The 27662-nt window shown below is 35.0% G+C and overlaps 1 protein-coding gene across 2 annotated transcripts; it reads left to right on the plus strand.

The window, feature by feature from the left end:
- The first annotated feature begins 4180 nt into the window (after positions 1 to 4180).
- tbx20 (T-box transcription factor 20) lies at positions 4181 to 27414 on the plus strand. Of its 2 annotated transcripts, none has more exons than XM_007239735.4 (9): positions 4181 to 4361; positions 10036 to 10176; positions 13146 to 13380; positions 14600 to 14764; positions 17670 to 17778; positions 18182 to 18340; positions 19822 to 19898; positions 22521 to 22633; positions 24187 to 27414. In XM_007239735.4, exons 2-9 carry the CDS (start codon positions 10050 to 10052, stop codon positions 24522 to 24524), a joined length of 1323 nt encoding a protein of 440 aa, XP_007239797.3. In that variant the 5' UTR covers positions 4181 to 4361; positions 10036 to 10049; the 3' UTR covers positions 24525 to 27414. The 2 variants fall into 2 exon arrangements, with proteins under 2 accessions (XP_007239797.3, XP_049325095.1); XM_049469138.1 differs by having other exon boundaries at positions 19822 to 19897; positions 22517 to 22633.
- Positions 27415 to 27662: the final 248 nt, after the last annotated feature.

The following is a 27662-nucleotide window of genomic DNA, read 5'->3' on the forward strand; positions in this document are numbered from 1 at the left end:
TCAACACCTCCAAATTCCCAAAATCTTCACTATCTTCAAACCCCCAACATTCCCAACAGCTCAAAATTCCCCAAATCTTCACCAGTTCTAACCAAACTCCCAACATCTTCAACACTTTTAAATTCCCCAAATCTTCACCGGTTCTAACCAAATTCCTAACACCTTCAAATTCACTAAATCTTTACCAACCAACTTCCTAACATTCTTAACACCCCTGTATTCCCAAAATCTTCACCACTCCAACCAAGCTCCCATCATCTTCAAAACCTCCACACAAGCCTTCTTCAACACTTCCAAAAGAAATGTAACATTCAAATAAACTCCCTTACCTTTAAAATCTTAATTTAACCTCCCAATATTAAATCATTTACACCCCCAAAAATCTCCAAACATATCTTCAGGATCACCAAAACAAATCTTCATCGAAACATCTGAACCAGTTGAACCACTGGGAGTATTAATTAGTTGATTTGGGTCAGATCATTATATTGCATTAGAAATCTGCTGGACTCCAGCAGCCGGTGAGAAACTGTGAGGATGTAGAAGACGAGAGAATCCAGTCTGAGGAGACGTCTAGACAGGATCTGCCTTCTTATCGCCTGTTGGAGCAGAATGAGAGCAACCTCAGCCTGGCTGCAATCTGAGTTTAAACACTGAGAGAAACAGAGAGAATTCGGTTTATAAACATCAGATTCATAAACGCTACTTTTCTCACCAGGAACTTCTTCCAGGATTACACAGAGTTTCATCATCGACTCTGTGGAGGCATCAACTCAGGTTTAGACCTTACAGAATTCTCAGTGTTTAACAGGCCATGAACTTTTTTGAAGGTACTGAAAATGTTTTCATTTCAATAAATATTCAAGAATGTTTTAAAACCGTTGGGATATTAAATAAGAGGAAGGTTTTTGGGAATTTTCCTAGATATATTGGTAGTTTGCTTAAAGGTTCTTTAAATGTTCAGAGTTTGGTGAAGAGATGTTTTAGAAGGTACTAAAATGTTTGGAGTTTTGTTAAGATGTGTTGAATATGCTAAAAATGTAGAGTTTTTGGGGAAGTATTCAAGAAGTTTGATGTATTGGTGATATTAGGAGTTATTTAGAGGTGGTGAAGATGTTGGTAGTTCATTTGAAGGTACTAAAATGTTTGTAGTTTGTTTGTAGTTGTTAAAGAAGGTGGAAATTTTAGAGGTTTTTGGACATTATTTGGAAATATTCAAGATGTGCGAAGTATTTTAAAGGTGTTGAGGATATTAGACGTTTTTATAGGTGGTGAATGTGTTGGTGGTTTTGTGAAGGTACTGAAAATGTTAGGAGTTTGGTTGGAGGTGTTGAATATGCTAGAAATGGAGAGTTTTAGAGAGTTTGTTTTGGAAGTATTCAAGATGTTTGAAGTATTTTAAAGGTGTTGAGAATATTGGAAGATATTTACAGGTGATGAAGATGTTGGTGGGTTTTTGAAGCTACTGCAAATAAGTTTGTTTGGAGGGGTTAAAAATGCTAACATTTTAGAGTTTTTAAGGAAGTTTGTTTCGGAAGTATTCAAGTTGTTGAAAGTATTTTAAAGGTGTTGATGATATTGGGAGTTAGATTGAAGGTGTTGAAGGATGTGTTGAAACAGTTGGGATATTGAAGAAGGTTCTATAAATGTTTAGAGTGTGTTTGGAGGTGTTGAAGATGTTGGGATATTGAAAATATTGAAGTTTCTTAACAGGTATGAAAGATGGTAGGAAGTTTTCTGAGGTGTTTGCTTTAAGAAGTGTTTTATTTTTAAAATAATTTTGTACAAATCATTAAAATGAATATAGGCTTTCGTTTTTTCTTTCGTTTTTTATAAAACTGTTGGCTTTGCTGCCAGGATGGAATTGAGTTCACCTTGTTACCTTGCTGAGGTGGGCGATTTCAGGCTCAGCAGCCCCCGATGTGTGAATCATGTTGAGTGGGATTCAGGCTAAGTGGAGCTTTTAGCACATTATCCACAGGCTAATCTAATAGAGCAGCAGGTCTGCTGTAATATATGTGCAGCACTGCATCCACAATGGAAAATCTAATGGGTTTAAAACACTGCGATACTGACACTGAGCCTCCGAGCCAATCCACCAAAAATAACCAGTCACAACCTACAATAATGTACTACCATACTCTGAGATTATTCTAAACTCGCAAGCTAAAATACTTAGAGATTATTCTTTATGGTCACATATTAACACATTCAGAAATTATACTATACTCATGAATGAACCCTACTCTCTCACATTAATTCAGAGATTATACTATATACTCACACAGTAATCCAGAGATTATACTATATACTCTCACACTAACCTGTTCAGAGATTATACTATATACTCACACAATAACCAAGAGATTATACTATATACTCACACATTAACACACAGATTATTTTATATACTTACATATTAACACCTTCATAAATTATACTATACTTATAAATGAACCCAATGAACCCTATTTATTATATAGGGTTATATAGATTATATATCTATATAATATATATATAATATCTATATATTATATAGATCATACCATATATTCAAACAGTAACTCAGGGATTATACCATACTCACACAGTAACACATTTAAAGATTATTTATACTTATATACTTATATACTTACATATTAACACATTCATAAATTATACTATACTTATAAATGAACCCAAAGATTATACTATATACTCTCACGCTATCCTACTCCATATACGTATATTTTACCATTTACTCATACAGTAACTCAGGGATTATACTATATTCACACAAAAACACATTTAAAGATTAGACTATATATTCACACACTAACCCACTGCGAGATTATACTATACTCACAACCTAACCTACTCAGAGATTATACTATATACTCACACAGAAACACATTCAGTGATTATACTATATACACAGTAGCCCACTCAGAGATTATATTATCCTCACAAACTAATCCATTCTGAGATTATAATATATTCGCACATTAGCCCACTGAAAGATTATACTATATACTCACACACTAATCCACTCAGAGATTATACTATAAGTTTACACACTAAACCACTCAGACATTATACTATATACTCACACAGTAACCAACTCAGAAATGGTACTATACTCACACATTAATTAACTCAGGGATTGTACTATATTCACACAGTAACCAACTCTGGTTAGCACATTGTTAGTGTGAATGGATGAATAAATGACAAATGTAGCAATAAAAAAAATAATAAATGAACAGAAAATCAAAATAAATAGAAAAAGTGAAACTAATTGGTCCCCTCTGAATTAACTGTGACTAGTTGTATTTTTTTTATACCTGATTACTGCCAGACCTGTACAATCAAGAAATCACATCAGATTTTGACCTTAAGCTCAGTACTTGGGTTCTGCAACAGGACAATGATCTGAAGCCCACCAAAAAGTCTACCTCTGAACTAAACTAAGATTTTGGACTATCCTACTCAAAGTCTAAACATTCAAAGTACATGGACATCATGTATTTTCTTTTTTCTTGTGTATTCTTGCACTTAATGCAGTGGGGACATTTATCGGCCAATCAAACAGCATATTAGCCCCGCCCACAGATTAAGAATTTTAATCTGCACACTGAAAGTAAAACATGGCAGCATCATAGCTAATGAGACAAAATATATATTTTTCTATCATGTATTTAGTTTTACTCAATTATTTGTGACATAAAATTAGTTGAATAAAAGTTATACAGGATCAAAATAACAATGATAAACAAATTGTTTTTTTTAATTATTTATTTATTATTTGATTCATGTATTTACTGAATCTTGTTTGCATTTCAATTTAGGTCTGAAAGGGTTAATAAATCAAATCATAATTTATAAAGCGATTTTATTTGTATTTGCTCACGTTATCCTTGTCTGATTTTACCAAAAACAAAAGAAATTTAAAAGGGACAAATACTTTTGGAACAAATACTTTTCCACCATAATGTATTTATAATTAAAATAGTTTTTTTTTTTCATTTTATTTTTTCGTTTTACAAGCGAGACTCTCTGACGCACCTCTCTGACGGACGTGATGACGTCTCCAGAGTCACGCCCCCCGACGACCCTAACTCCACCCCCATGCGGTAGGCGGTGACGCGGCGGGGGCGCTGCTGATTGGTTGGCTGCGCGCAGAGGGGATGTAGGGCTGAAGTTGAGGACAGTGAAGAGTCCAAACCTAGTCCCTCACCCACCGCCTGAACATCCCATAATCCTGCAAACCCCGAACCCGCAGATCTGAGGAACTACCCCGGATCATCTGCGCCAGAGCCTGCAGGGGCAAATCCAGCGCGCGCCGGGGCAATTCGGACACTAAGCGCGAGAGAGAGAGCGAGGTAAGAACTGAGAGAGACTCCTGAGGAAATAAAAACACATTTATGGATGTCTTATAACGCTTATTAATAATTACTGTTTTAAGTTAACTGTTATAAGTAGTAGCAATAACAGTAGTAGTAGTGTTAGTGGCTGCTGATGTATTATTATTATTATTTATTTATTTTTATTATTATTATTATTAGTAGTAGTAGTAGTAGTAGTAGCAATAGTAGTAGTAGCAATAGTAGTAGTAGTACATTACAGTAAATCAGAATAATCCAACACAAGATAAACCGTAGCATAATCATTAGTTAAAATTGCACATATGTTCATGATTTTGTTTTCTGTTTAGCTATATTTTGGTGGTGGCGGGCCAAAAAATTATTATTATTGTTATTATTATTATTATTAGTTTTAGTATTAGTATTAGTATGATTATTAGATTAGTAACAGTAGTAGTAGTAGTAATCGTATGGTGGTATTAAAGTGCTATTAGTATTAATAGTATTGTCTGTTAGGATTCGTAGTATTGCTTGTGTTGTTGTGTAACAGTTACAGTAAGAATTTAACCGGTAGTAATAATATAAGTAGTAATATTAATATCGCAAGAATTAATGATGTAATGATGCAATATTATTACTGTTGTCTTTTGCGCTTTACTTGTGGTAAACAAATGGTGCTTCAAACGGTTTATTGAGCGTTGAGCTGATTCAGTGAAGGACCTTGTTTTTTAAGAATATGTGAACGTGAAAAAACACAAAGTTAAAAATTATGTAAGTTCTTTAAACACATTATTGTTACCGAAACCAAAATAGTCCTGCAATGACATCGCTGAAATTACCTTTTGTTTAGCTTTATTAGTAAAATAATTAAAAATTAAAACATATATACAATGTTATTATTATTATTATTATTATTATTATTATTATTATTATTATTATTATTATTATTATTATTATTATTGTGTTTTTGGTATTGCAGTATTGCAGTTTTTTACAAGCGCTAGTTTATTCACCTCTTTAAAACTCTTTAAAAATGCTGGCAGAAAAAACGTGGTCTTAATATAAGCAGTGGTTTTTAAAAGTAATAATTATGATTAGTAGTAGTATCAGAAGTACAAAGAAGTCACAGTCATTATTATTATTGTTAATGTTACTATTTGTTATTAAATATGAATTAGTGATTAGCAATTTTAGTTTGCTATTTAGTGTTTTTTGGGTGTGTATGATCTAATGTATATAAACACCAGTAGATTTTCTTAACTTCATCTTATTCTTATTATAATTTGATTAAAACTCTTGTTGTTTGTTGCTGATGTCGCTAGAATGAGCGATATGGTATTGTTTATTTCCAGGGCCTGTAATGCTGCTAGTATTAATAATTGTATTATTTTATTGTTTTTAGCAGCAGCTGTTTTTTTTATTAGTGTCAATATTGGCAAAATGCAAATTCACACAGTTGTATTACCTTCAGCAGCAGCAAAATCGGCGGTATTAATTAGCAGTGTTTTGGATAAGCGTTGTGTTGTAAATTGTGCAAAATGTACACACACACAATAATTTATCCATACTTTATATGGTTTAATGTGGTTTAATATTGAGAATATTTTCCGATCAGGTATTTGAGGCTGTGCCACAGATTTATTAATGGGAATGTTTTCTTATCGGTAGTTGCGGCAAAACAGATATTGTATTGTTTAAGAGTCACGCATTTTCTGATCTGTGATTATGTTTTGATAATAGTAAAAATAGTAAAATGTATAGACTCAATAACGTAATTATTTGTATTGTTATCATTATTATTGTTGTTGCTGTTATTTATCTATACGCACTACAAAGAGTATTAGAGTATCATAGTACAACGAAGAAGTATCTGATCTGAATGTGTGTACGTTTTAGTTTTAAACATTGTTTAGCTTTTTCTTTTATTTTTTATCCTAACCGCGGCTCACGCTGACCCGTTAAACGATCGCTCTGATCACGCTAATCCAAGCTGTCGGAGTATAACTGATGGAGTATAACTGATGGTGTGTAACTGATGGAGAGTTACTGGTATTCTCATTTATTACTCTGTAGGTAGAAGTATACTATGGTTTAAAATATTTCTGTAGAAATTGAAGTATCAGCTTAACCCTTTTTTTAATTATAATGATTGATTTATAATGATTATAACGATATAACGTTCATTAAATTATTGGGGCCATAAAAACATCCTCATATTTTAAAACTGGAGTCATTTCTGATCCATAATTGATGCTTTCTAAATATTCTACTGATTAAAAACTAGAGTATTTCTGATCAGTGATGGAGGCTATCGTATTACCCTACTGGTTTAACATCGGAATATTTTCTGATCAGTGTTGGAGGCTACCGAAAAAATATATTGGTTAAATTTTGAAGTTTTAGCTATTTAAGTAAAAGTATGTATATGTATATGCAGTATATGAAGGCTATCAAAATAGTATATTCTAATCAGTGTTTGAGGCTAGCTTATTATTCTACTGGTTTAAAATGGGGTAATTTCTGTTCGATGATTAATGCTATCAAAATACGCTATGTTTTTTATATTGAGCTAATTTCCTGGCCAGTGATTGATGTTATACAAATATTCTACTGTTTAATACTGGATTTTCTGATTAGTGATTGATGCTATCCAATATTCAACGGATTTACTACTGAAGCACCTTCTGATTAGTGATTGAGGCTATCCTGTTATTTCGCTGGTTTCATGTTGGAGCAATTTGTGGTCATTAATTATTGCTATTCAAATATAAATAAAAGTTTAATATTTGAGTATTTTCTGATCAGTGATTGATGCTATCCAAATATTCTTCTGGTTTAAAATCGGAGTATTTTTAAATAAACCAATGAATTATGCTATCCTGCTATCTTATTGTTTTAATAGTGAATTATTCTTAGTTCCGTTATTGAGGCTATCTCAGTATACTAGTTTCAAAACTACTTAAAGTATAAAAGGGGAAAAATAAAGCCATTAATGACAAAAGCTTAGGCCACGCCCACAGAGTCCTATACTGCCCTACCCCCTCCCCAAACCACTTTTCTGATCCATGATTGATCAGAAAAAATATTGTACTGGTTAAATACTGGGGTATTTTCTAATCAGTGATAGAGGCAATCATATTATCCTACAGGTTTAATACATGAATATATTTTTAGATCAGTGTTTGAGGCTATCCAACAATTATATTGGTTAAATTCTGGAGTATTTACTGGTCAGTGATTGAGGCTATCAAAATACTATATTCTAACCAGTATTTGAGGCTATCCTATTGTTCTACTGGTTTAAAACTGGAGTGATTTCACATTGTTCCAAAAGCCATAATGACTTTAATGTTAAAAAATAAAATGGCAATGTTGATAATATAATTTGGGATTTTACACTAGGCTCCTCCTTCGTGTATCATCTGCATATATGCTTATTAAAAAATTAATGCATTTTACATACAGAACAATATAAATATATTTAGCTTAGTTGGACTGGAGTTTGTCTGGACGGATCATCTTCATACTAGGCTACATACGTCTGCTATGTTCTTGCTGGAGTGTAGGGGGGGGGGGGGGCGTGTGCAGGTGTGATGGAACACAGTATAAACCAAAAGGGTATCGGAATGGTTTATGTTTATACTTTTTACCTCCAATCACAATCCGATTCACTCTGGATGGAAAGATGTATCTGGAAAGGGGTTTTATTGAACGATACGAATAAAAACGAGGAAAAAAATGAAATAGGAGTAAGGAGGCTATTTTTAAAATGTAAGTAGTAGAAGCTAAACAAATAATTAGTTCTTTATTGGAGTGTAACTGGAGGAGAGTTACTGGTGGGAGCTGTTACAATGGGGCTTATCCCGGTTCGGGGTGCAGGTAAAGAGCTCCGGAGCTTTGACTTGGGAGCGGTACGTACCGCTGCTCCCTGCCGGGGCAGGTGCACTGCGGCGCGGGCAGGTCTGCTCTAAGCTTGGCCTGTTTCTCTAGAGGCGCGCTGACTTTACAACATCAACAGTTTTGAGTTTGCACGATTATTACACACACGATATAGACCAAAGAGATACGAATTGTAACATTTATCATAATGTTTATTTGTTCGCGAAATGTGGCTTCATTGTTACCCTCTAAATTAACAGCGGCGTAAGCAGCGTGTTTTTTTTTACAATAACAATTTTATTAAATTTTCAGTTATACTAAAAAAGGAAATATATACCCCAAACAAACCGAAAACCAATAACAAAAGAAAAGGAAAAAACAAGAGACAGCTATACCAAAATATAAGTAAAAAAAAACGGAAATGACATACCAAAAAATATGCAGATCAAACCAAACAAAGGACGTCCGGATTTCTTTACAATATTTTATACACTTTTTATACACTGATTTAAATGTGAAATGATTAATAATTAAGTAATTCAGGCTATCCAAATATCCTCATATTTTAAAACCTGAGTCATTTCTGATCAGTGATTGATGCTATCTACATATTCTACTAGTTAAATGCAGGAATATTTTTCGATCAGTGTTTGAGGCTATCCAAAATATATATTGGTTCAATTCATGAGTATTTATTGGTCATTGACGTAGGCTATGCAAATACTGTTTAAGTCTTTGAGGCTATCCTATTATTTTACTGGTTTAATACTGGAGTAATTTCTGATTAGTCTATCAAAAATACACTACGGTTTTTATATATTCTAGGCAGTGATTAAGGTTATACAAACATCCTACGGTTTAAAACTGGAGTATTATCTGATCAGTGATTGAGGCTATATCCAAATATCCTACTGCATACTGGAGTATTTTACGATCAGTGATTGGATATTTACCAATCAGTGATTGATGCTATCCAAATATTCTAATGTTTTAAGACTGGAGTATTTTCTAATCAGTGATTGAGGCTATTCAAATATCCTATTGTTTTAATACTGGAGCAATTTCTGGTCATTAACTAATGCTATTCAATTATTGCACTGGTTTAATATTGGAGTATTTTTGGATAAGTGATTGATGCTATTCAAATATTCTACTGGTTTACTACTGGAGTATTTTCTGATCAGTGATTGATCCTGTTATCATACTGGTTTAATACTGGAGTATTTTTTCTGATCGATGTTTAAGGCTATATCCAAATTATCTACTGTGTTAATACTGGTATTTTCCTATCAGATATTGAGGCTATCCAAATATACTTCTGATTTAAAATTTGAGTATTTTTTTAATGAACCAATGATTGATGATTCACTGCTATCTTACTGGTTTAATAGTGGAGTATTTTTTCTGATTGATGATCGAGGCTGTATCCAAATATCCTACTGTTTTTATACTGGAGTATTTTCTGGTCAGTGCTTGAGGCTATTTCCAAATATCCTACTGTTTAATAATGGAGTATTTTCTGAGCAGTGATTGAGGCTGTATCCAAAAATCGTACTGTTTCGATCAGTGCTTGGGTATTTTCTGATCAGTGATTGAGGCTATCCTATTATCCTACTTGTTTATTCTGGATTCTTTTTTTCTGATTGATGTTTGAGGCTATATCCAAACATAATACTGTCTTAAAACTAGAGTATTTTAATGAACCAATATTTGAGGCTATCCAAATACACTACTGTATTAATATTGGGTGCATTTCCTGGCTATATAAATATCCTACTGTATTAATATGTAATAAAATGTATTTTCTGATCAGTGCTGGAGGTCAGTATGGAGTTCAGCTGCTCCCCAAAGCCCCAGCTCTCCTCCAGAGCGAACGCCTTCTCCATAGCTGCTCTGATGGCCAGCGGCAAGGAGAAAGACAAGGAACCCGAAGAGAACACCATCAGACCGCTGGGTGAGTATACACACCTGTACACACAGTTGATTAAAACAGTTTTTTTGTTGTTGTTGAATCAGCACTTAAAGTATTAAATGAAGACTATAATTTTCGAAATTAAACAGCTTACAGTGTTAATTTAGCACTAAATAGAATATAAATGGACAAAAAGAAAAGACTTTCTAAAACACATATACAGAACATAGAGTAAAATATAATAGTATAAAAATACATAATTGATAATTTGATTTATATTTAATGATAAAAATGAGAAAAAATAACTATCATCATGAAAAGCAAAATTAACATAGAAGTAAAAACAACAAAATAAAATAACACTAATTGAACACTGGCAAATTTACTGTGTGCTGTTAACTGTAGTTACAATGGTTAATCTGCTGGTAAAACGATTGAGGAAACGCCGAGGGATTTGTAGGCTGGTATAGTCACACACTACACACACAGTTAAAGCTATAAAAATGCATATATATAAAATAAATCATTAATTTTAATTTTGTTCAGAACCGCTACACACCATCATTAATCACGATTACACCATCTACACTCTTAACAATTAATTATTCACTTCATATTAACACTGCGCGCGACACCTGTGTTTTAGCGCGGGTGCGGAGTGTTAATATATAAAACATTAAAATAATATTAATTTACAATATTAATTTGAGCGTATATGATATGATCGGATTAAGGCTCCATAATGTATTAAGTATATTCGATAGGTGAAGCTTTTAGAGCGAATATTCTGGTCCAGTTTTATATTCCGCCACTATTAGAAATCCAATTCATCACGTGAACATGATAATAAACGATTTTACCAATTGAATTCAACGACACCTTCCTTTCTGGTGTTCTTTAAAGAGCGGAGTCGTTTATAACGATTCTACATAGAACCGCAACCAAAAAACCCATAACATTTTTCATTTGCCTTTGGCTTTTTGCATTTTAACAAAAAAAATCCACTGGTGTTACAATTAAAATAACAAATGTAATATTTTGAGTTGTATTTAGTTTATAGATAGGTCCTATGTATACACGGAAATACATTCTGCAGTGTTTATAATGGTTCTAAATCCATGAAAGGGTTCAACCATTCAAATGTTTATTTACTGCTTGTTTTCTTTTTTTTTCAAGATATCATTCTTTATAAATGTCGAAAACCATTTCTAAGAGTATCAGTTTTTAAAATATATATTATACATATGAGGTATATTATTATTATTATTATTATTATATACAGATACTTGCACTTATATTGCATACTGGAAATGTTATGATTACCTGTAGATGCTTACAAGATAGATACATACATATACTATATATAATGCATTTCGTCGCTGTTCAATGAAAAACAATAGTCTCCAAAACAGCAACTTTACAGGAGAGAGAAAAAATCTTCTAAACTTTCAGTGGAAGTAAATGTAAAAGTAGTTAATTTTAGCACAAAAATAAATTAAATAAAGTAAATTTTGGCACAGTCTGAGGGACAATTAATGTGTTCAAATTATGTAGTAAACTAAAAATCGACAAAAATGGGGATACTCGTGTTTCATTGGACAGCGAGGATATGGGATACATTATTATTATTATTATTATTATTATTATTATTATTATTATTATTATTATTATTATTATTATTATTATACTTACGTTTAAGTATCTGCTAAAAGTAATTGTTTTTAATAAATATTGAATTAACTGGATTAATTTACTAAAACTCCTAATTAAAACATGGCTTTCATTTTATTAGAAACTAGATTCTCTACTAGTTGCAAAATGTACCTCAAATCATAATTTGAAGAATAATAAATATTATAGATATATTTAAGAACGATAATAACAACACCCGTAATAACAAAGCATGCTTAAGAAGAATATAAACATTTATAGAAAAAAATAATCAAAACCAACAAAAAAAAACAAGACCCATGTATATATTTGCCCATGTTCATTTCATGGGCCATGCATTTATGTAATTATTAATTTATTCACTACATTATTTAAATTTATATTGTTTAATATTGTGGTGTTGTTAGCTGCAAATTAATTAAGATCAATCATGATAATCTATTATTATTATATTTATATTTACTATATATTTCTTTATTCAGTAGTAGACATGATATATACAGCGTCATTCATACAGTGTATATACGATACTGTATTATACTTTACACTGCATACTGACGTATAGTAGTAATAAAAAAAATCATACAAAAAACGTATTAGAAATATAATTAAGAGAACGTGCACGCTTTTATTTTATATTTTATTTTATTTTATTTATGCAATATTTTAGAATATAGTGTGACTTTTAGATCAACCGCCAAAAAATAAATAAATAAATATTCCTTTATTTACTAAACTTAACGGTTAAAATGAAACGAGCGGTTTTTATATATATATTTTAAATATATCACAGATGTCACAAATCTCTTTTTAAGCAACTAAACTAAACACAGAAAATACATTTTGTATGATTATTTTGTATGTGTATTTTATATTGAATAGTGATATTGAGTATTCAAAACAACTGATTGGAAACATACACCTATAAATTCCTCGTCCGCGAGTAAAGTAAAAAATAAAATCAATCAGTTTTTATTTAGCGGGAATTTAAGTGTTCTTCATGATGTCGAACATATTTTACATTTGTTTTGTGTACAAAATAAAAAAAATCGGAAGTGCTGTGGTTGCAGATGAGGATTATAACTGTAAATCGACTTTAGGCGTGTTTTGTTAGCTAGATAAATTCGTTTGAGTGTAACACGTTTTACCTCTTTTTTAAGAAAAAGGGGATTATTTGTTGGGTTTTTATTGTGGAACCATTTTTGTGGTATAACATTCATGCATGCTAAATAAAAACAACAACAACAACAACAATAATAATAATAATAATAATAATAATAATAATAATAATAATAATAATAATAATAATAATAATAATAATGTGTTCGTGTTTTTTACAGAGCAGTTCGTGGCGCAGTCCTCGTCCTGCGAGCGCGCGGACGCAGAGGAGAGTCGCGAGCGCGCCGATTCCCGCGAGCGCGGAGAGTCCAGAGAGCGCGCCGAGCCTTTGATCCCACGCGCTCCTGCCGCGCCCAGCGAGGACATGAAGAACATCAACTGTAGTCTCGAGACCAAAGAGCTGTGGGACAAGTTCCACGAGCTCGGTACAGAGATGATCATCACCAAGTCAGGAAGGTCAGACCAAATACCAATCACCAAATTAACCACCAATAGAACACTGATACTACTGTTATTATTATTATTATTATTATTATTATTATTATTATTATTATTATTATTATTAATAAAGTAGAATCAGAGCTTTAGGCGTGAGTGAGACCCCGCCCCAATCCTCAAAAAAAACTCCTAATCGTGGATTTTGAGTAAATTTGAACAATTTATATGTAAATCATACAAACTCTTGCACACAAATAACAGGTGTATTACTCGTATTTTAAATATCTTTTCAACAAAAAAAATAACACTGTTTGGTGCACAAACAATGTGTTTTTTGTTTTCTTTTCTTTTTAGATTTTTAAAAACTAAAACTTCTCTCAGAGCAAAAAATTGCAACCTATTAAACTTAAGTTATAAAGCTCTTAAACTCTAGTCATAAAGCTTTTAAACTTATAAACCTTTAAAACTCCAGTTATAATAAAGCTTTAAAACTTTAGTTATAAACATGTTAAACTCCAGTTATAATAAAGCTTATAAACTTCAGTTTTAGTAAACCTTTTAAACTCCCGTTATAAATCTTTTGTTATCCAGTTATAATAAAGCTTTTAAATTTCAGTTATTAAGCTTGTAGACTACAGTTATTAAGCTTATAAACTCCAGTTATAATGATTTTAAACTTAGTGTTTTAGCTGCAATTCTTGCATCAGTTCGGCTACCAGTCAGCTCACAGTAGCAATAATGCAGCTTTAATAATTAAGTCTTTACTGCCTAAAACTCGTTTTCTGCAGGAAAATTTAAAAACATAGGTAAATTTTATTAGTTCTTTTGCAAATTACGTTAATCTAAATACAGGAATATCCTGGACAAGCAGTTAATTACTGTTTTTTAGCTCTATTCACCATGTGTGCAGGGTGCAGGTGTACTACCATCTGGTTTGTTGAAACGATGTTTAGAATAAAAGTAATATACCTGTCACCTGTATGTCGTATACTGTGTGTGGCTGAATTTATTCAAAACGATTTAAATTCTTCCGACATCACACACTCACCCCAAAGCTGAATCTTAAGTTCATTGATAGTCCAAAAAAATATGTTAAAATATTGTAATTTTGATCCTAAAATCGCTACATACTGTTTGTTAGATTATCAGAGACAAAAACATCGCTAAAAAAGGTCAAGCTCGACAATGGTAATAATAATAGTAATAATAATGTATTATGGTGTCTGTTTGTTTGTAGGCGGATGTTCCCCACTATCCGCGTCTCCTTCAGTGGGGTGGAGCCGGACTGCAGATACATTGTTCTGATGGATATCATCGCCGTGGACAACAAGCGCTATAGATACGCCTACCACCGCTCCTCCTGGCTGGTAGCCGGGAAAGCCGACCCCCCGCTGCCCGCGCGGTAAGCCTGTAATATTCATATCCATCCATCCATCCATCTACAGTTTCTTCATGAGCATTAATTTACAGAAACGCAAGCTTTATTATTATTTAATTAACTGGTTCCCAAGCCTTAATAAGCCATGCCCACGCCTCGTTCTCACGCATTAGTATCTCGTTCCCACAACTTAACTATCTTGTTCCCACAACTTAACTGTCTTGTTTCCACGTCTTAATAAGGTGTAGCCCCACATTTTTTTTACATGACGTCACCTTAATGGGCTAAGATTTAATTAAGAAAAAAAAAATTCAGAATAGAAGGATACATGCAGACAGGCTAAAATGTAACACACAAAAAAAAGAGATAAATAATTTAAACAATAAAATATAAACACAAGTAAGAAAATAGAGAACTAAAAGAACACCAAAATTATTAAAAAGTAAACGATAAAACTAAAATAAATAACAATAATAAGTTAAAAAAGTAAAAAAAAGTATAAAAAACAAAAGGAAGAAATAAATGAAATTAAAAGAAAAAGGCCAAAAGTAAAACCAGTAATAAAATAAATAAAAGGATGAAATGAATAAAATAAATAAGCTAAAAGGGCTAAAATATTAAATATATAATTAAATAAACAAAAAGACAAAAAAATAAAACAAAAAGCTAAAACAGTTACAGGCTGTCTGAAGGTAAATTCATACCAAAAGTACCATTAATATGACTTGCAATGGTTTTACATTGTTCAATATTAAGAAGGTTCTAAGTAGAGCTTCACAATGCTGAAAGAAAAATTAAGGGACAAAAGATTTAAATTTTTTCACAAACTGAAATAGGTTGTTAATAAGCTTATCAAGAAAACAACTGAAAACCCCCTCAAAACAGAAATCAAAACAAAAGTAAAAAAAGCGACTCAGAAATGCGGAACTTCATCATTTTCTTGTTGATCACTTCATACAATACTTTAGGGATGCTTGATGCAAGCTTTTCCAGGAGGCTAGTGGTGGGAACGTTGCTCCAGATGTCTGAAACTGATGTCCATTTTTGTAAAAGTCACTTTCCATCCATCCCCAAATGTTCTCAATCGGAATAAAAGCAGAGGTACAACCAGGATGGTTCTAAAGAATGATGTTGTTCTCCTGAAGCTTAATTGTTCCATTGAAGAAAAAACTCAAATCATAAGACCTTGTCTCCTTCTAAAACCAGTAATGCAAAAGCCTCAAGACCATCAAGGTAAAAACATTTTCTCGCCTGAGTGCAACATTTTCTTCCAGTTTCAATGTCACATATTTGGTGTTCCATTGCAAAGTCAAAACGAGCAGTTTTGTGGGGTTGGGTTTTTTTTTTTTTTTTTTTTTCTGAAGCTCTTTCCCTGCAGATGCCATCTGGTTGTTGTTGAGCTTAGTCAACACCAATAATGGCCTTAATTTGGGTGGAGGATCTTTCTGCATATTGACGGTCAACCTTTTTTTTTTTTACAATAATAGACCCAAAGTATAAACAAAATATTTTTTCTAATGGCGTCCATTTCCATCCGACCAAAAAACACTCAAACGCATGTCAAGTGCTTATTACGACCCCCTAATGACTCTAAATTGAGACTTCAAGGCAACATAAGATACATGGTGCCACACCTTTTTCACTAAGTCTATAATTTTACAAATTTAGTGAAAATTCCCTACATACACATTTCTGTTTTATTTGGCTCTATCACTTGAATTGTTTGTTCCCTAACCCTCAGGATCTTTTAATAAATACAAAACCTTAGCAGTCATGTCACGTTGAGAAAAGTCTTGCTTATGCAGCTCAACAATCAAATCCAACCACTTTCAAAATCAGTGAGCTCTTTTTTATTTTGCCATCAGAGGGACTCATCAGTGTGAATACTATACTACTAGAAAATATTGGCTTTAAATGTCTGTGGTCTTACATTTTTTAAGTTTGTTTGGGTGTAAGTGCACTTGTCAATAAATTTGCCCAAAAATAAAAAAATAAAACAAATAAAAAAAGTCTCCACCTGGATTTAAGTAAGTAAATGATGTGTTGGTTGGTTGATGCTGCAGTCGGTCTGCAGGTTTAGGTTCAGCAACAGTATGTGCTGAAAGAATGAGGTCAGCTGACTACCTGAATATCGTCACTGTTCTATTAAAAACACTTATCTCCAAAATAGCAACAGGAGAGAGAAAAAAACTTGTAAACTTTCAGTGGAAGTCAATGTAAAAAGTTTATTGCAGGTAATTTTGAAGAGTTTCTATTGGTCCGTTCATCAAGAAATTTTAGCATAGTGTAAGGGACAGATTGTTTGTTCAAATTATGTAGTAAACTAAAAATCGACAAAAATGGAGATTAGTGTTTTTCATTGGAAAGCGACGATATACTGAATATAGAGCAGGTTATTCTTCCATCAATGGATTTTTTCTTCATATTCCAAGATGAACAATATCAGGATTTATAGGGTTGGAATTGTGAAAGAGTTCAGGGTTCAGGGAGCATGAGATCATCATTTATCATTTTCACACATGGATTGAGAGAGAGTTCACCACAGAGTCCAGATCTTAACCTCATTGAGAATCTTTGGGATGTGCTGGATGGAGAAGAGCTGCTTTGTGCAGCGGTTGGTCAGACTCTACCATCATCAATGCTGCTGCAAGATCTTGGTGAAAAATTAATCCAGCAGCACTGGATTAAAATAAATCTTGTGACGTTGCAGAAGCTTATTGAAACAATGCCACAGTGAATGTGTGCTGCAATCAGAGATAAAGGCAGGAAAACCAAATATTAGAGTGTGACCTTTTTTTTTAGGCCAGGTTGTGTGGCATTGATTATTTGTCCATGTCAAATCCTATGTATTTAGAATAAAGGCACATGTAGGCATGTATTTTAATAGAATCTGATTGGCTGTGTGTGTTTTTAATGTGTTTTATTACAGACTATATGTCCATCCTGACTCCCCCTTCACCGGAGAGCAGCTGCTGAAACAGATGGTTTCCTTTGAGAAGGTCAAACTTACCAACAACGAGCTGGACCAGCACGGACATGTACGTTTATCCTTCTATTCATTTATTCTAATAATAAAACAGAACATTAATAATAAATATATAAAAATAATACATTCTTTACTGCACCCAGTTCTATGCCTATTTGTACAAAATAGCAACATTTAAAAATAGCCAAAATAGCAAGACCTAAAAAGTCTTTTTAGCTTTTTGTAGAGCTTAATTTCTGATTGAAGTGGTAACAACATTAAGGTGTTTCTGGTCAGGTGGCTTTATTGGTCGATTAAATTTATATTAACTGTGTTCAGTGTATTTGTGTAAGTCCTGTTTTGAATTGTAGAGGTTATATCCTCTCTGTGTGTCAGTTTAAATAACTTAACTATGCCAGTCATTTCAGTCCGATAGCAACTGGAAAAAAACTGCAATGTCTCTGTTCTGTTTTCAGATCATTCTGAATTCGATGCATAAATATCAGCCTCGGGTTCACATTATAAAGAAGAAAGAACACACCGCCTCGCTGCTCAACCTCAAATCAGACGAGTTCCGCTCCTTCATCTTCACCGAGACCCAGTTCACCGCCGTCACCGCCTACCAGAACCAGCTGGTAGGATATGAATCAAAATATATACGATGATAAACTGATCATGCAGAACATTATGACCATCTTTTTGTTACTACACCTATTAATCATTGTAGTTTTTGTAGTTGTATAATAATAATTCTCTACATATTTGCATGTACATTACTATCTTTACAACACTGTAAAACTGTGCAGAGAGTGATTAAACACAGTGTTTAAAAACTCCAGCAGCACTGCTGTATCTGATTCAGTTACAACCAAGTTTAATACCCACCATGCTCCACAAACCCAGCAAGCTGATTGGCTGTTTCTCCTGAAAGGCGGAACTTTATCCTTGAACTGGCTCTGTGATTAGCGTTAAGTGGTTTTCCATTCACACAGCGGGTCAGCGGCCTGTCTCCTCACTAATAATACAGATTCAGGGCTACTGGAAAATTATTCGGGGCTAAAGCCCCGGAAGCCCAGGCCAGGCGACGCCCCTGTTAAATACTATGTAAAGTTTAAATACTATAAAAGGTTCTGTGTAACACGTGTTAACTCCGGAATAAAATGGACTTTTGTTGTAGTAAAACATGATAAAAAGTACTTAGCTTTGTTTAATAGCTCCCCTCCACTCTCCAGCAGCTTTCTTAGATCCAGTAATTTTGTGCTTTTCATATATGTATATATATATGTCTATGTCATTATCAGTTCAGTGATGGCAGCGCTTGGAGCTGAAGCTAGTAGTGTTATAGGATGTAAACATTGTTTTATAATAAGGTTCTTCTGCACTAATCAAGTTATTAATGCCTGGTTTTAAATGTCAGGGCTCTCCTCTTGGATTCTAGTTAGGAGGTGTGGAGCTACTTTGAGCTGGATAAAGGTGTAAAAAGTGATTTATCAGGGTAAATTATGCTCCGTATCTCCCAGTCTGAAGGGTGTTTGTTGGATAAACTGTTAAAATTTCTGGATCTCTGAACGCTGTGGGAGAACGGAGGTGTGCTATTCATCAAAGATAAGAACTTTTATCATGTTTTACTACAATAAAACACTGGAGATCTCCTTTCAGAATATTAGGACATTTTGGAAAACACAGCCATGTTCTACAAAAAAAATATGTAACATGAGGGATAATATCTTTAAAAGTAGTTTTAGGTTAGCATACTGCATTTAGCACCATTGTAAGATCTAGATCCAGTTTTGAACCAAAGAAGAAGAAACCTCCAGAGCGCAAACATGTCCTGGTTAAAGTTCTCCATTGATGGTGTTTGTGGGAACTGGAGGGATTGTTCTTTAAGGTGAACTATCCCTTGAAAGTCTTTGTGAAATGTTTGGTAGATAGCAGCTGTGGGTCCTGATGAATAATCTCAGACTGCTTCAGGACGTCTCCACGTGGGAGGATCAGTGGCGGACTCTCAGTCTGCTGTTTAGTCTGGAGAGATTACAGTGTTAGGCAGGAGGAGACGGATGGACGAAGAGAATGAAGGTTGAGACTAACTGTGTTTTTATCCCTTTGTTTTTTGCAGATCACTAAACTGAAGATAGACAGTAACCCGTTCGCTAAAGGCTTCAGAGACTCGTCCAGACTCACCGACATTGAGAGGTATTGGGAGTGAATGTACAGTGACTTTTAACCATGTAAACTCCAGGTGTTGCCTGTTTAACTCTGATTTTATTTCTTAAACTCTTACTGTAACCCATTAAACTATTGTTACCCCTCTAACTTTTACTGTAGCTCCTTAAACTCTTACCGTAACCCCTTAAAATCTAGCTGTAACCCCTTAAGCTCTTACTGTAACCCTTAAACTTTTACTGTAACGCTTTAAACTTTTACTGTAACCCCTTAAACTTTAATAATCAGATTCCCAGCCATGGATTAAGCCAATTCTTAGATTATGAAACATTTCTCTTAATCCCCCTTAAAATCCAGCCTTATCATTAGTGGGTGGAGCCTAAAGCATGGTTATATTTAGATTATTTTCAAATAAATATATCAGACTCTCTTTTTCTTAAACGTTCCAGTCTATTGCTTTCTTTCAGATTCTTTCTTTCTTTCAGACTCTCTTACTCTCAGATTCTCTCTCACACTCTCACTCTCTCTCTTTCTCTCAGACTCTCTATCTCAGTCTCTTTCAGACTCTCTTTTTCTCAGACTCTTTCTTTCTTTCTTTTTCTCAGACTCTCTCTTTCTCTCAGAATCTTTCTTTATTTCAGACTCTCTTACTCTCAGATTCTGTCACTCTCTCTCTTTCTCTCAGACTCTCTATCTCAGTCTCTTTTAGACTCTCTCTCTTTCTCACTCTTTCTTTCTTTCAGACTCTGTTTCAGACTCTCTTACTATCATACTCTCTCTCTCAGACTCGAATTCTCTCTCTTTCTCTCAGACTCTCTATCTCAGTTTCTTTCAGACTCTCTCTCTCTTTCTCTCAGACTCTCTCTTTCTTTCTTTCAGACTCCCTCTCTCTTTCTTTCAGACTCTCTCTCTCTCTTTCTTTTAGACTCTCTCTCTCTTTCTCTCAGACTCTATTTCTTTCTTTCAGACTCTCTCTCTTTCTTTTACTCTCTCTCTCTTTCTTTTAGACTCTCTCTCTTTCTCTCAGACTCTCTAACTCAGTTTCTTTCAGACTCTCTCTCTCTTTCTCTCAGACTCTCTCTTTCTTTCTTTCAGACTCCCTCTCTCTTTCTTTCAGACTCTCTCTCTCTTTCTTTTAGACTCTCTCTCTCTTTCTCTCAGACTCTATTTCTTTCTTTCAGACTCTCTCTCTTTCTTTTACTCTCTCTCTCTTTCTTTTAGACTCTCTCTCTTTCTCTCAGACTCTCTCTTTCTTTCTTTCAGACTCTCTCTCTCTTTCTTTTAGACTCTCTCTCTTTCTCTCAGATTCTCTCTTTCTTTCTTTCTTTCAGACTCTCTCTCTCTTTCTTTTAGACTCTCTCTCTCTTTCTCTCAGACTCTCTTTCTTTCTTTCAGACTCTCTCTTTCTTTTAGACTCTCTGTCTCTTTCTCTCAGACTCTCTCTTTCTTTCTTTCAGACTCTCTTCCTCTCAGACTCTCTCTCTCTCTCTCTCTCTCTCTCTCTCTCTCTCTCTCTCTCTGTCTGTTCTGAAGGGTTGTGAATTAGATCTGATCAATTGATCTTCAGGGAGCTGCAGAAATCGCATTAGTCTGGAGTCGGGCAGTGCACTAAAACACACACTAATCTGATTGGTTGGGGTGACTGATTGAAACCAGCCGCCCTGGGCCCCCCTCTCCTTCGCCCCGCCCCCCTCCCCCCTCGCGCCGCAGATGAAAACACACAGATTAGTTTTGGTCCGCTGACAGATATTGCACTTCTGTAACTGAATTGGGGTCTAATGCGGACGCATGGCCGTTCTGATTCAGAGCCCGTCTCAGGACCCGCCCTAACACGGCCTAATGCACTTACTGCACAGACCACACACACACACTCGGTGTGGACATGAGTGTGTGTGTGTGTTGTGTTGCTGTCGGCCTGCACCACACATTGCACGTTAAAGTGACGGATCAGACGAAATCTGATTTATTCCTGGAACAACTGCACTGTGAGCCTGGATGAGCTGAACGTGAATAATCTCAGGAAAACGGTTGACTTGGTAGAAACTGGGGCTCACCTGGTATACAAACAAGTGTTGCCAGATTCTATTGAACCAGCCCTGGTTCTAGACTGCTTTTCTTGGAGTGGGCATGTCGATAGTCATATTTAAAAGCCAGAGCTAATGATTCTGGCTAAAATTGATGTATAAAGTAAAGAAATAAAAATGTTGCATGTGTTTTAACAGAAAACAACGCATTATAGGGTTTCCTACAGTGTATATTTATTGAATCATATGGTATCAGAGAGATTAGCTGCTACTAACCAAGGGTTTGTTTCTCAAAAGGATAAGTGAACAGGCTAAAATGTAAAGCAGTAAAGCAAAGAGATAAATAATTAGAATAATAGTAAGAAATAGAGGACGAAATAAAATAAAAGTTGAAAAGTTAAACAGAAGATAGAAAAAATAAAACAAGGAATAAAATAAATAAAAGAATAAAAGAAGCAGAACTCAACCAAATCAGTTACAGACTGTCTGAAGTTAGTGAGAAACTAAGATTTTACAATAATTTAAAAAAAGTGACTCCAGCAGTTTAAATGTGTTCTGCAGTGTGTGTGCGAGTGTGTACCTGTGGGCAGGTGTTTATGTCGGCGCTGTGTGTTGGGTTCTGTTGTAGGGAAAGTGTTGAGAATCTGATCCACAAGCACTCGTACGCTCGTTCTCCCATACGGACGTACACGGCGGAGGAGGAGAACCTGGGGGAGGACGGACACTCCACACACGGCCGAGGTGAGAACACAACACGGTACCAACAAAACCACCAGGAACAATGGATGGGTTCTTTACGGAACCTTTTTTTAATGTGAATCCAAACCTTCTCAACTTTTCCATAATTTACTGTAAATGTTCTACAAGCAATCATGAACATCATGTGAAGGTTCTACAGTATGTGCTATATTACACAAGAACCACATTTGGTTCCATAAAGAACCATTTTTTATATATATATATATATATATGGATGGTTCCTTAGAGAGCTGTTCTCCCCGTGTCTGCGTGGGTTTCCTCCGGGTTCTCCGGTTTCCTCCCACAGTCCAAAGACGGCACGTTCAGGCTAATTGGAACTTGATTGAAATTGCCCCTTAGGTGTGAGTGTGTGAGTGAATGTGTCTGTGTGTCTGTCTGTGTCTGTCTGCCTTGCGATGGCTTAGATCGTAGAACCTTGTGATTAGACAGTACCTTTCCTGCCGCGAAATAGCCGACGAGCTGATGTGGCGTTAAACTCGACTACCCAACCCAACCCTTAGAGAGCTGTATTTTTGGGAGAACCCTTAAACTGAGTTAAATGCTTTGAATTCTAAGTACTTTCTAACTATGGGGACCAAAGCAACGAAATTCCAAGCAAAAGAGGTCGTTCTCAGTCCGGATCAGATGATTTTTAGACGGTTCAGACTTTATTAAAACCAATTACAGGAAGATAAATCAGTCTAACATCTAACATCACCCATTAAAAAATAGAAGACTTGCAACAATCCTCAAATTTGCATAGAACCTTTACATAATGTTCTCATATCATACGAGGATCACATTTTATTACCTAGCGAACCATTACATGAAGACTTTTCCTTGGAAAAACTTTAAAAAACCTCCATGTAAGTTTACAGGATGCTGCAGAACCATTATATAGATGGTAAATTAATGTGTGCATTCATTCATGTATTGTGACCCTAGAGGTTGAACATAAAAACGTAATGTTGAACAGATGTTGAATTGGGAGTTGTAATCAAAAGTCAAAGTCAACGTTTGATAAACATTGAATAATTATGTGTTGAAGTCAAAGTCATGTATCCACTGAAAAAAGAACGCTGAATTGATGTCAAAACACAATGTTTTACAGACGTTAAAGAAACATCTGTAAAAAGATAATATTAATAATATTAATGGGTTGACTTCGAGCTCCAACATCAGACAGACATTGATTATTAGCAGAAGATGGAAACATTGTTTTGCATGTTTTGCAGATGTTGGGTTTTGGTCACCATACTTTACAAATAACTGCTGGCTTTTTAAAACTGTACAATGTTGGAATGCGCCTTTGGGACAATATTGGAATTTGGTTGGCTTGACATTGATGTCATGATCCACGTTCAACCAGAACACATCTTCTCGATGTTAGTAGCTCGCTTAGTTGCGCCAGGTGCTATAGGAGCTTTAGAGTTGATGTATCACCGCCCAGAACTTCCTGTCCACACCTGTGAGACATGGACCAGTGTACAGAATGCTGCAGAACCTTTATTTAGAAAGTAAATGAATGTTTGCCTTGTGTTCTTGTGATCCTGTAGGTTCTGCATTCACAGCCTCTGAGAACCTCTCCCTGAGCTCCTGGGTCGCCTCGTCTTCAGGGTTTTCGGGTTTCCAGCCTCCACAGTCCCTGCAGGCTCTGGGCTCCGCCGGCAGTGGCCTAGCAGGGCCTCTACCCCCCATTCAGGGCTCTCTGCCCCCTTACGGCCGGCTGGGCGTCCCCCTGACCCCCTCCGCCCTGGCGGGATCCATGCAAGCCAGCGGTCCCACCTTCCCATCCTTCCACATGCCTCGCTACCACCACTACTTCCAGCAGGGTCCGTATGCCGCCATCCAGGGCCTACGCCACTCCAACACCGTCATGACCCCATTCGTATGACCGGGACCACCACATTACCAACTTTAACAACAATGTGTTCAGTTTATGGCACTCTTCAGACACAAGGGGGCGCTGTAAAGAACCAGCAATCACCATAACATGCATCTGGTTTTACCAGTTTCTACAAACCCATGTCCATTTACGTTACAGGTTGACCCAACACAGGATATTGCACGATTAGGCTGAATGCCATTGGAAAACTAACTCTTAAACTAAGAGAAACACAAAGAAACGAACCTAACCTCGGAATTAAAAGCGCTAAGCTAGCCACCGTCCCTTGCTGGTAACACTACAGTCATGCAAGAGTTCTCCAATTGAGGGATCTTTAGCAAGGGTAACCATAAAATCTCCTTAACTCCCGTATAAAGGGGAGTTCTTCAAAGAGGAGTTCCAGGAACTAGGAAAACTCTACTAAAGAACACTTGGAAAACCCTGTTTTTTAAGGGTATAGAGTAAAGACAAGACAAGAGTTCTCAATAGAACCAGGACGATGCAATCAACCATATGAATGCACATAAGGAAAGGCATTTGCAACTGATTCTGTCTAGAACCATTAAAAAAAGGTTTTACTATCAAAATGAAGGACTTACATATCTCATTTTGCTTACAGTGTAAAAACACCTGACTGAACTAACTGTTCAGCTTGCTTGATTAATTAAGTCTTTTTTTCATATAAAAATGCTGAATTCTTTTTAGAATAATGTCATCCAGAAACGGATAGATGTCTCGTAACAAAACATGAAACTCTTGTTAAAGCTTGAGAAAGAACTTGACGATTCCTCCCTCGCCCTGCCCCCTACTCTTCATTAAAAATGGCAGTTTTTTTTTTGTAAATGCAAAATTGGAAAAGCTGTGCTTTGTTGTTAAGATGTGCATGAGAAGTACAATGTACAACGACAACATTTTCGTGCAATTTTTGTGCAATTGAACCAAACATTATAATTCACCCGAACGATTTTTACCAGATTTTATCAGCAAGTTCAAATCCACACAATTTCATAAATTCTCTGCATATTCTCTGTTTAAGACAGATAAGTACTGTATACTCTTTCTGAGTGTGTTTGATGTAAAACACTTGGTTCTAGATAATTACATGAGCATGTGGTTGGCTGGGTTCAAAAAAGGGGGATACTTCAAGGTTCTATACAGATCGAGTCAGAGGCATTAATGATTCCTTGTTTGATAAACAGTTTAATTACATTTACATTTACATTTATGGTATTTAGCAGATGCCCTTATCCAGAGCGACTTACAACAGTGCTTCAAAGTTACTTAAGATATCCAAAGCTAGTTTGTAGACTAAGGCTTACACTTTTTGTGGATTTGTAGATTAAGGCTTACACTACTATTAAGACTCAAAGAACTATTTTCAAACTATTATAGACCTTTAACCTTTTTGCCAAGCGTAAAACGTCTAAAGTACAGAAATCTGTAGTCTATAGATTTCACCAGAATAGACCGTTTTACCAAATGTGTTCTTCTCAAACAGATATGCAGAGAATTTAGGACACATTCTCCTTTAAAACGTCTTTGGTATTCTAGGGTTTATCCCAGAAGATCCCTCCCCCGTCCAGAAAGAAAGGACTGCTGATTGGACAGACCTTCTATCTCCTGGTTTCCTACTTTATGTTCAGGAAGAAAGAACATTTCCTCCAGTGTGTAAATAGTGTGAACGACAACAGAAACTGTTCAACGATCTGGAAGAACTGCTGGCTGCAGCCGTACCGGAGAACACAAACAAACAAACAAACAAACAAAATACCAAAGGACAGCAGATCTGTGCTGCACCATAAGCTTTCATTTTTACCATAGAAAACCCACCGTCAATGAGGGAAAAGACCTGAGATCAAGACTCAAATCATCTATCAAACACGTGAAAAACAGACTGCCGTGTGACCTCAAACACTAGGGGGCGCTGTGATCTCCAAACAGGCAATATCCAAACAGGATATAAAAAACTGGATACACCACGAACTGGCCTCTCTGTTCAGACATGGACGTGTATCTTTCCTCTCTACACTGTTGGATGATGGACAGTGTTTGGTCGACATTATTTGGATTAACCGGAGCAAACGACATCTAATAATGTGACCAAAGTTGAAGAGTTTTAATCCCATTAAAAAGTGGATTGTAAATGAAGAAGCCATCAAAAACACTCACACTGTACAGACATTAATTTTTTTGTTAAAAGAAAAAAAGGAAATCCAGTTGACATCAAGCTTCAATATTGTACAGCCACATATTGTACAGGTTTTGTTTGAAGGAAAAAAACTTTAAGTCACACATCCATCAAAACCCAACTTTGGCTTGACATCGAAACCCTACAGATGTTGTAATGTTAGCAATGGATTTTTGGTTAGCAATGATACCATCTACATCAAAACCCAACAAACACTGTGTAGACATTGAATTTATTTGTCAAGAACAGCATTGGGTAGACATCAGCCTCCAATGTCAGACGGATGTTGAATTGTTGTGAAAAATGAATGAGGTAATACTTTACAATAAGGGTACATCAATTAACAGTACTTATGACATAAAGTCTCAACTAATTATTAACTAAGACTAGTTAATACATTATTAATCATTATTAATCATTCCAACCACTCGTTTTTTTTTTAACTACTCAATCCATTATTATTTACAAAATTCTGATGCGTCAACATTTGGAAATGATTAATAGTGTCGTGTTGGTTAATAACTAGTTGAGACATTAGTTTCAATATCATTTAAAAATGTTTATTACTTTCGTAAGCACTGTTAATTGTGACACATATTGTAAAGTGCTAAAAAGACATTACATTGGGCGCTGTAATGAAAAGTCAAATATTTTGAAAAAACATTAATCTCCAACGTTTGATAAACATTGAATAAATATCTGTGAAAGTCATGTATCCACTAAAAGAACAACAACACTGGATTGATGTCAAAACCCAATGTTTTACAGACATTAAAGAAACATCGGTAAAATATAATAATATTAATAATGGGTTGACATCAAGCTCCAACATCAGACATACATTGATTATTAGCAGAAGATGGAAACATTGTTTTGCAGGTTTTGCAGATGTTGGGTTTTTTGTCACCATACTTTACAAATAACTGCTGGCTTTTTAAAAATGTATGATGTTGGCATGC

This window comes from Astyanax mexicanus, chromosome 1, assembly GCF_023375975.1.
Source record: "Astyanax mexicanus isolate ESR-SI-001 chromosome 1, AstMex3_surface, whole genome shotgun sequence".
NCBI classification, from domain to species: domain Eukaryota; kingdom Metazoa; phylum Chordata; class Actinopteri; order Characiformes; family Acestrorhamphidae; genus Astyanax; species Astyanax mexicanus.

Coding starts and splice junctions, on each gene's coding strand:
- tbx20 (XM_049469138.1), top strand. CDS start 10,050: ATGGAGTTCAGCTGCTCCCCAAAGCCCCAGCTCTCCTCCAGAGCGAAC. Junction 10,177..13,145: donor GAACACCATCAGACCGCTGG/GTGAGTATACAC, acceptor TGTTTTTTACAG/AGCAGTTCGTGGCGCAGTCC. Junction 19,898..22,516: donor CAGACTCACCGACATTGAGA/GGTATTGGGAGT, acceptor TTGGGTTCTGTT/GTAGGGAAAGTGTTGAGAAT.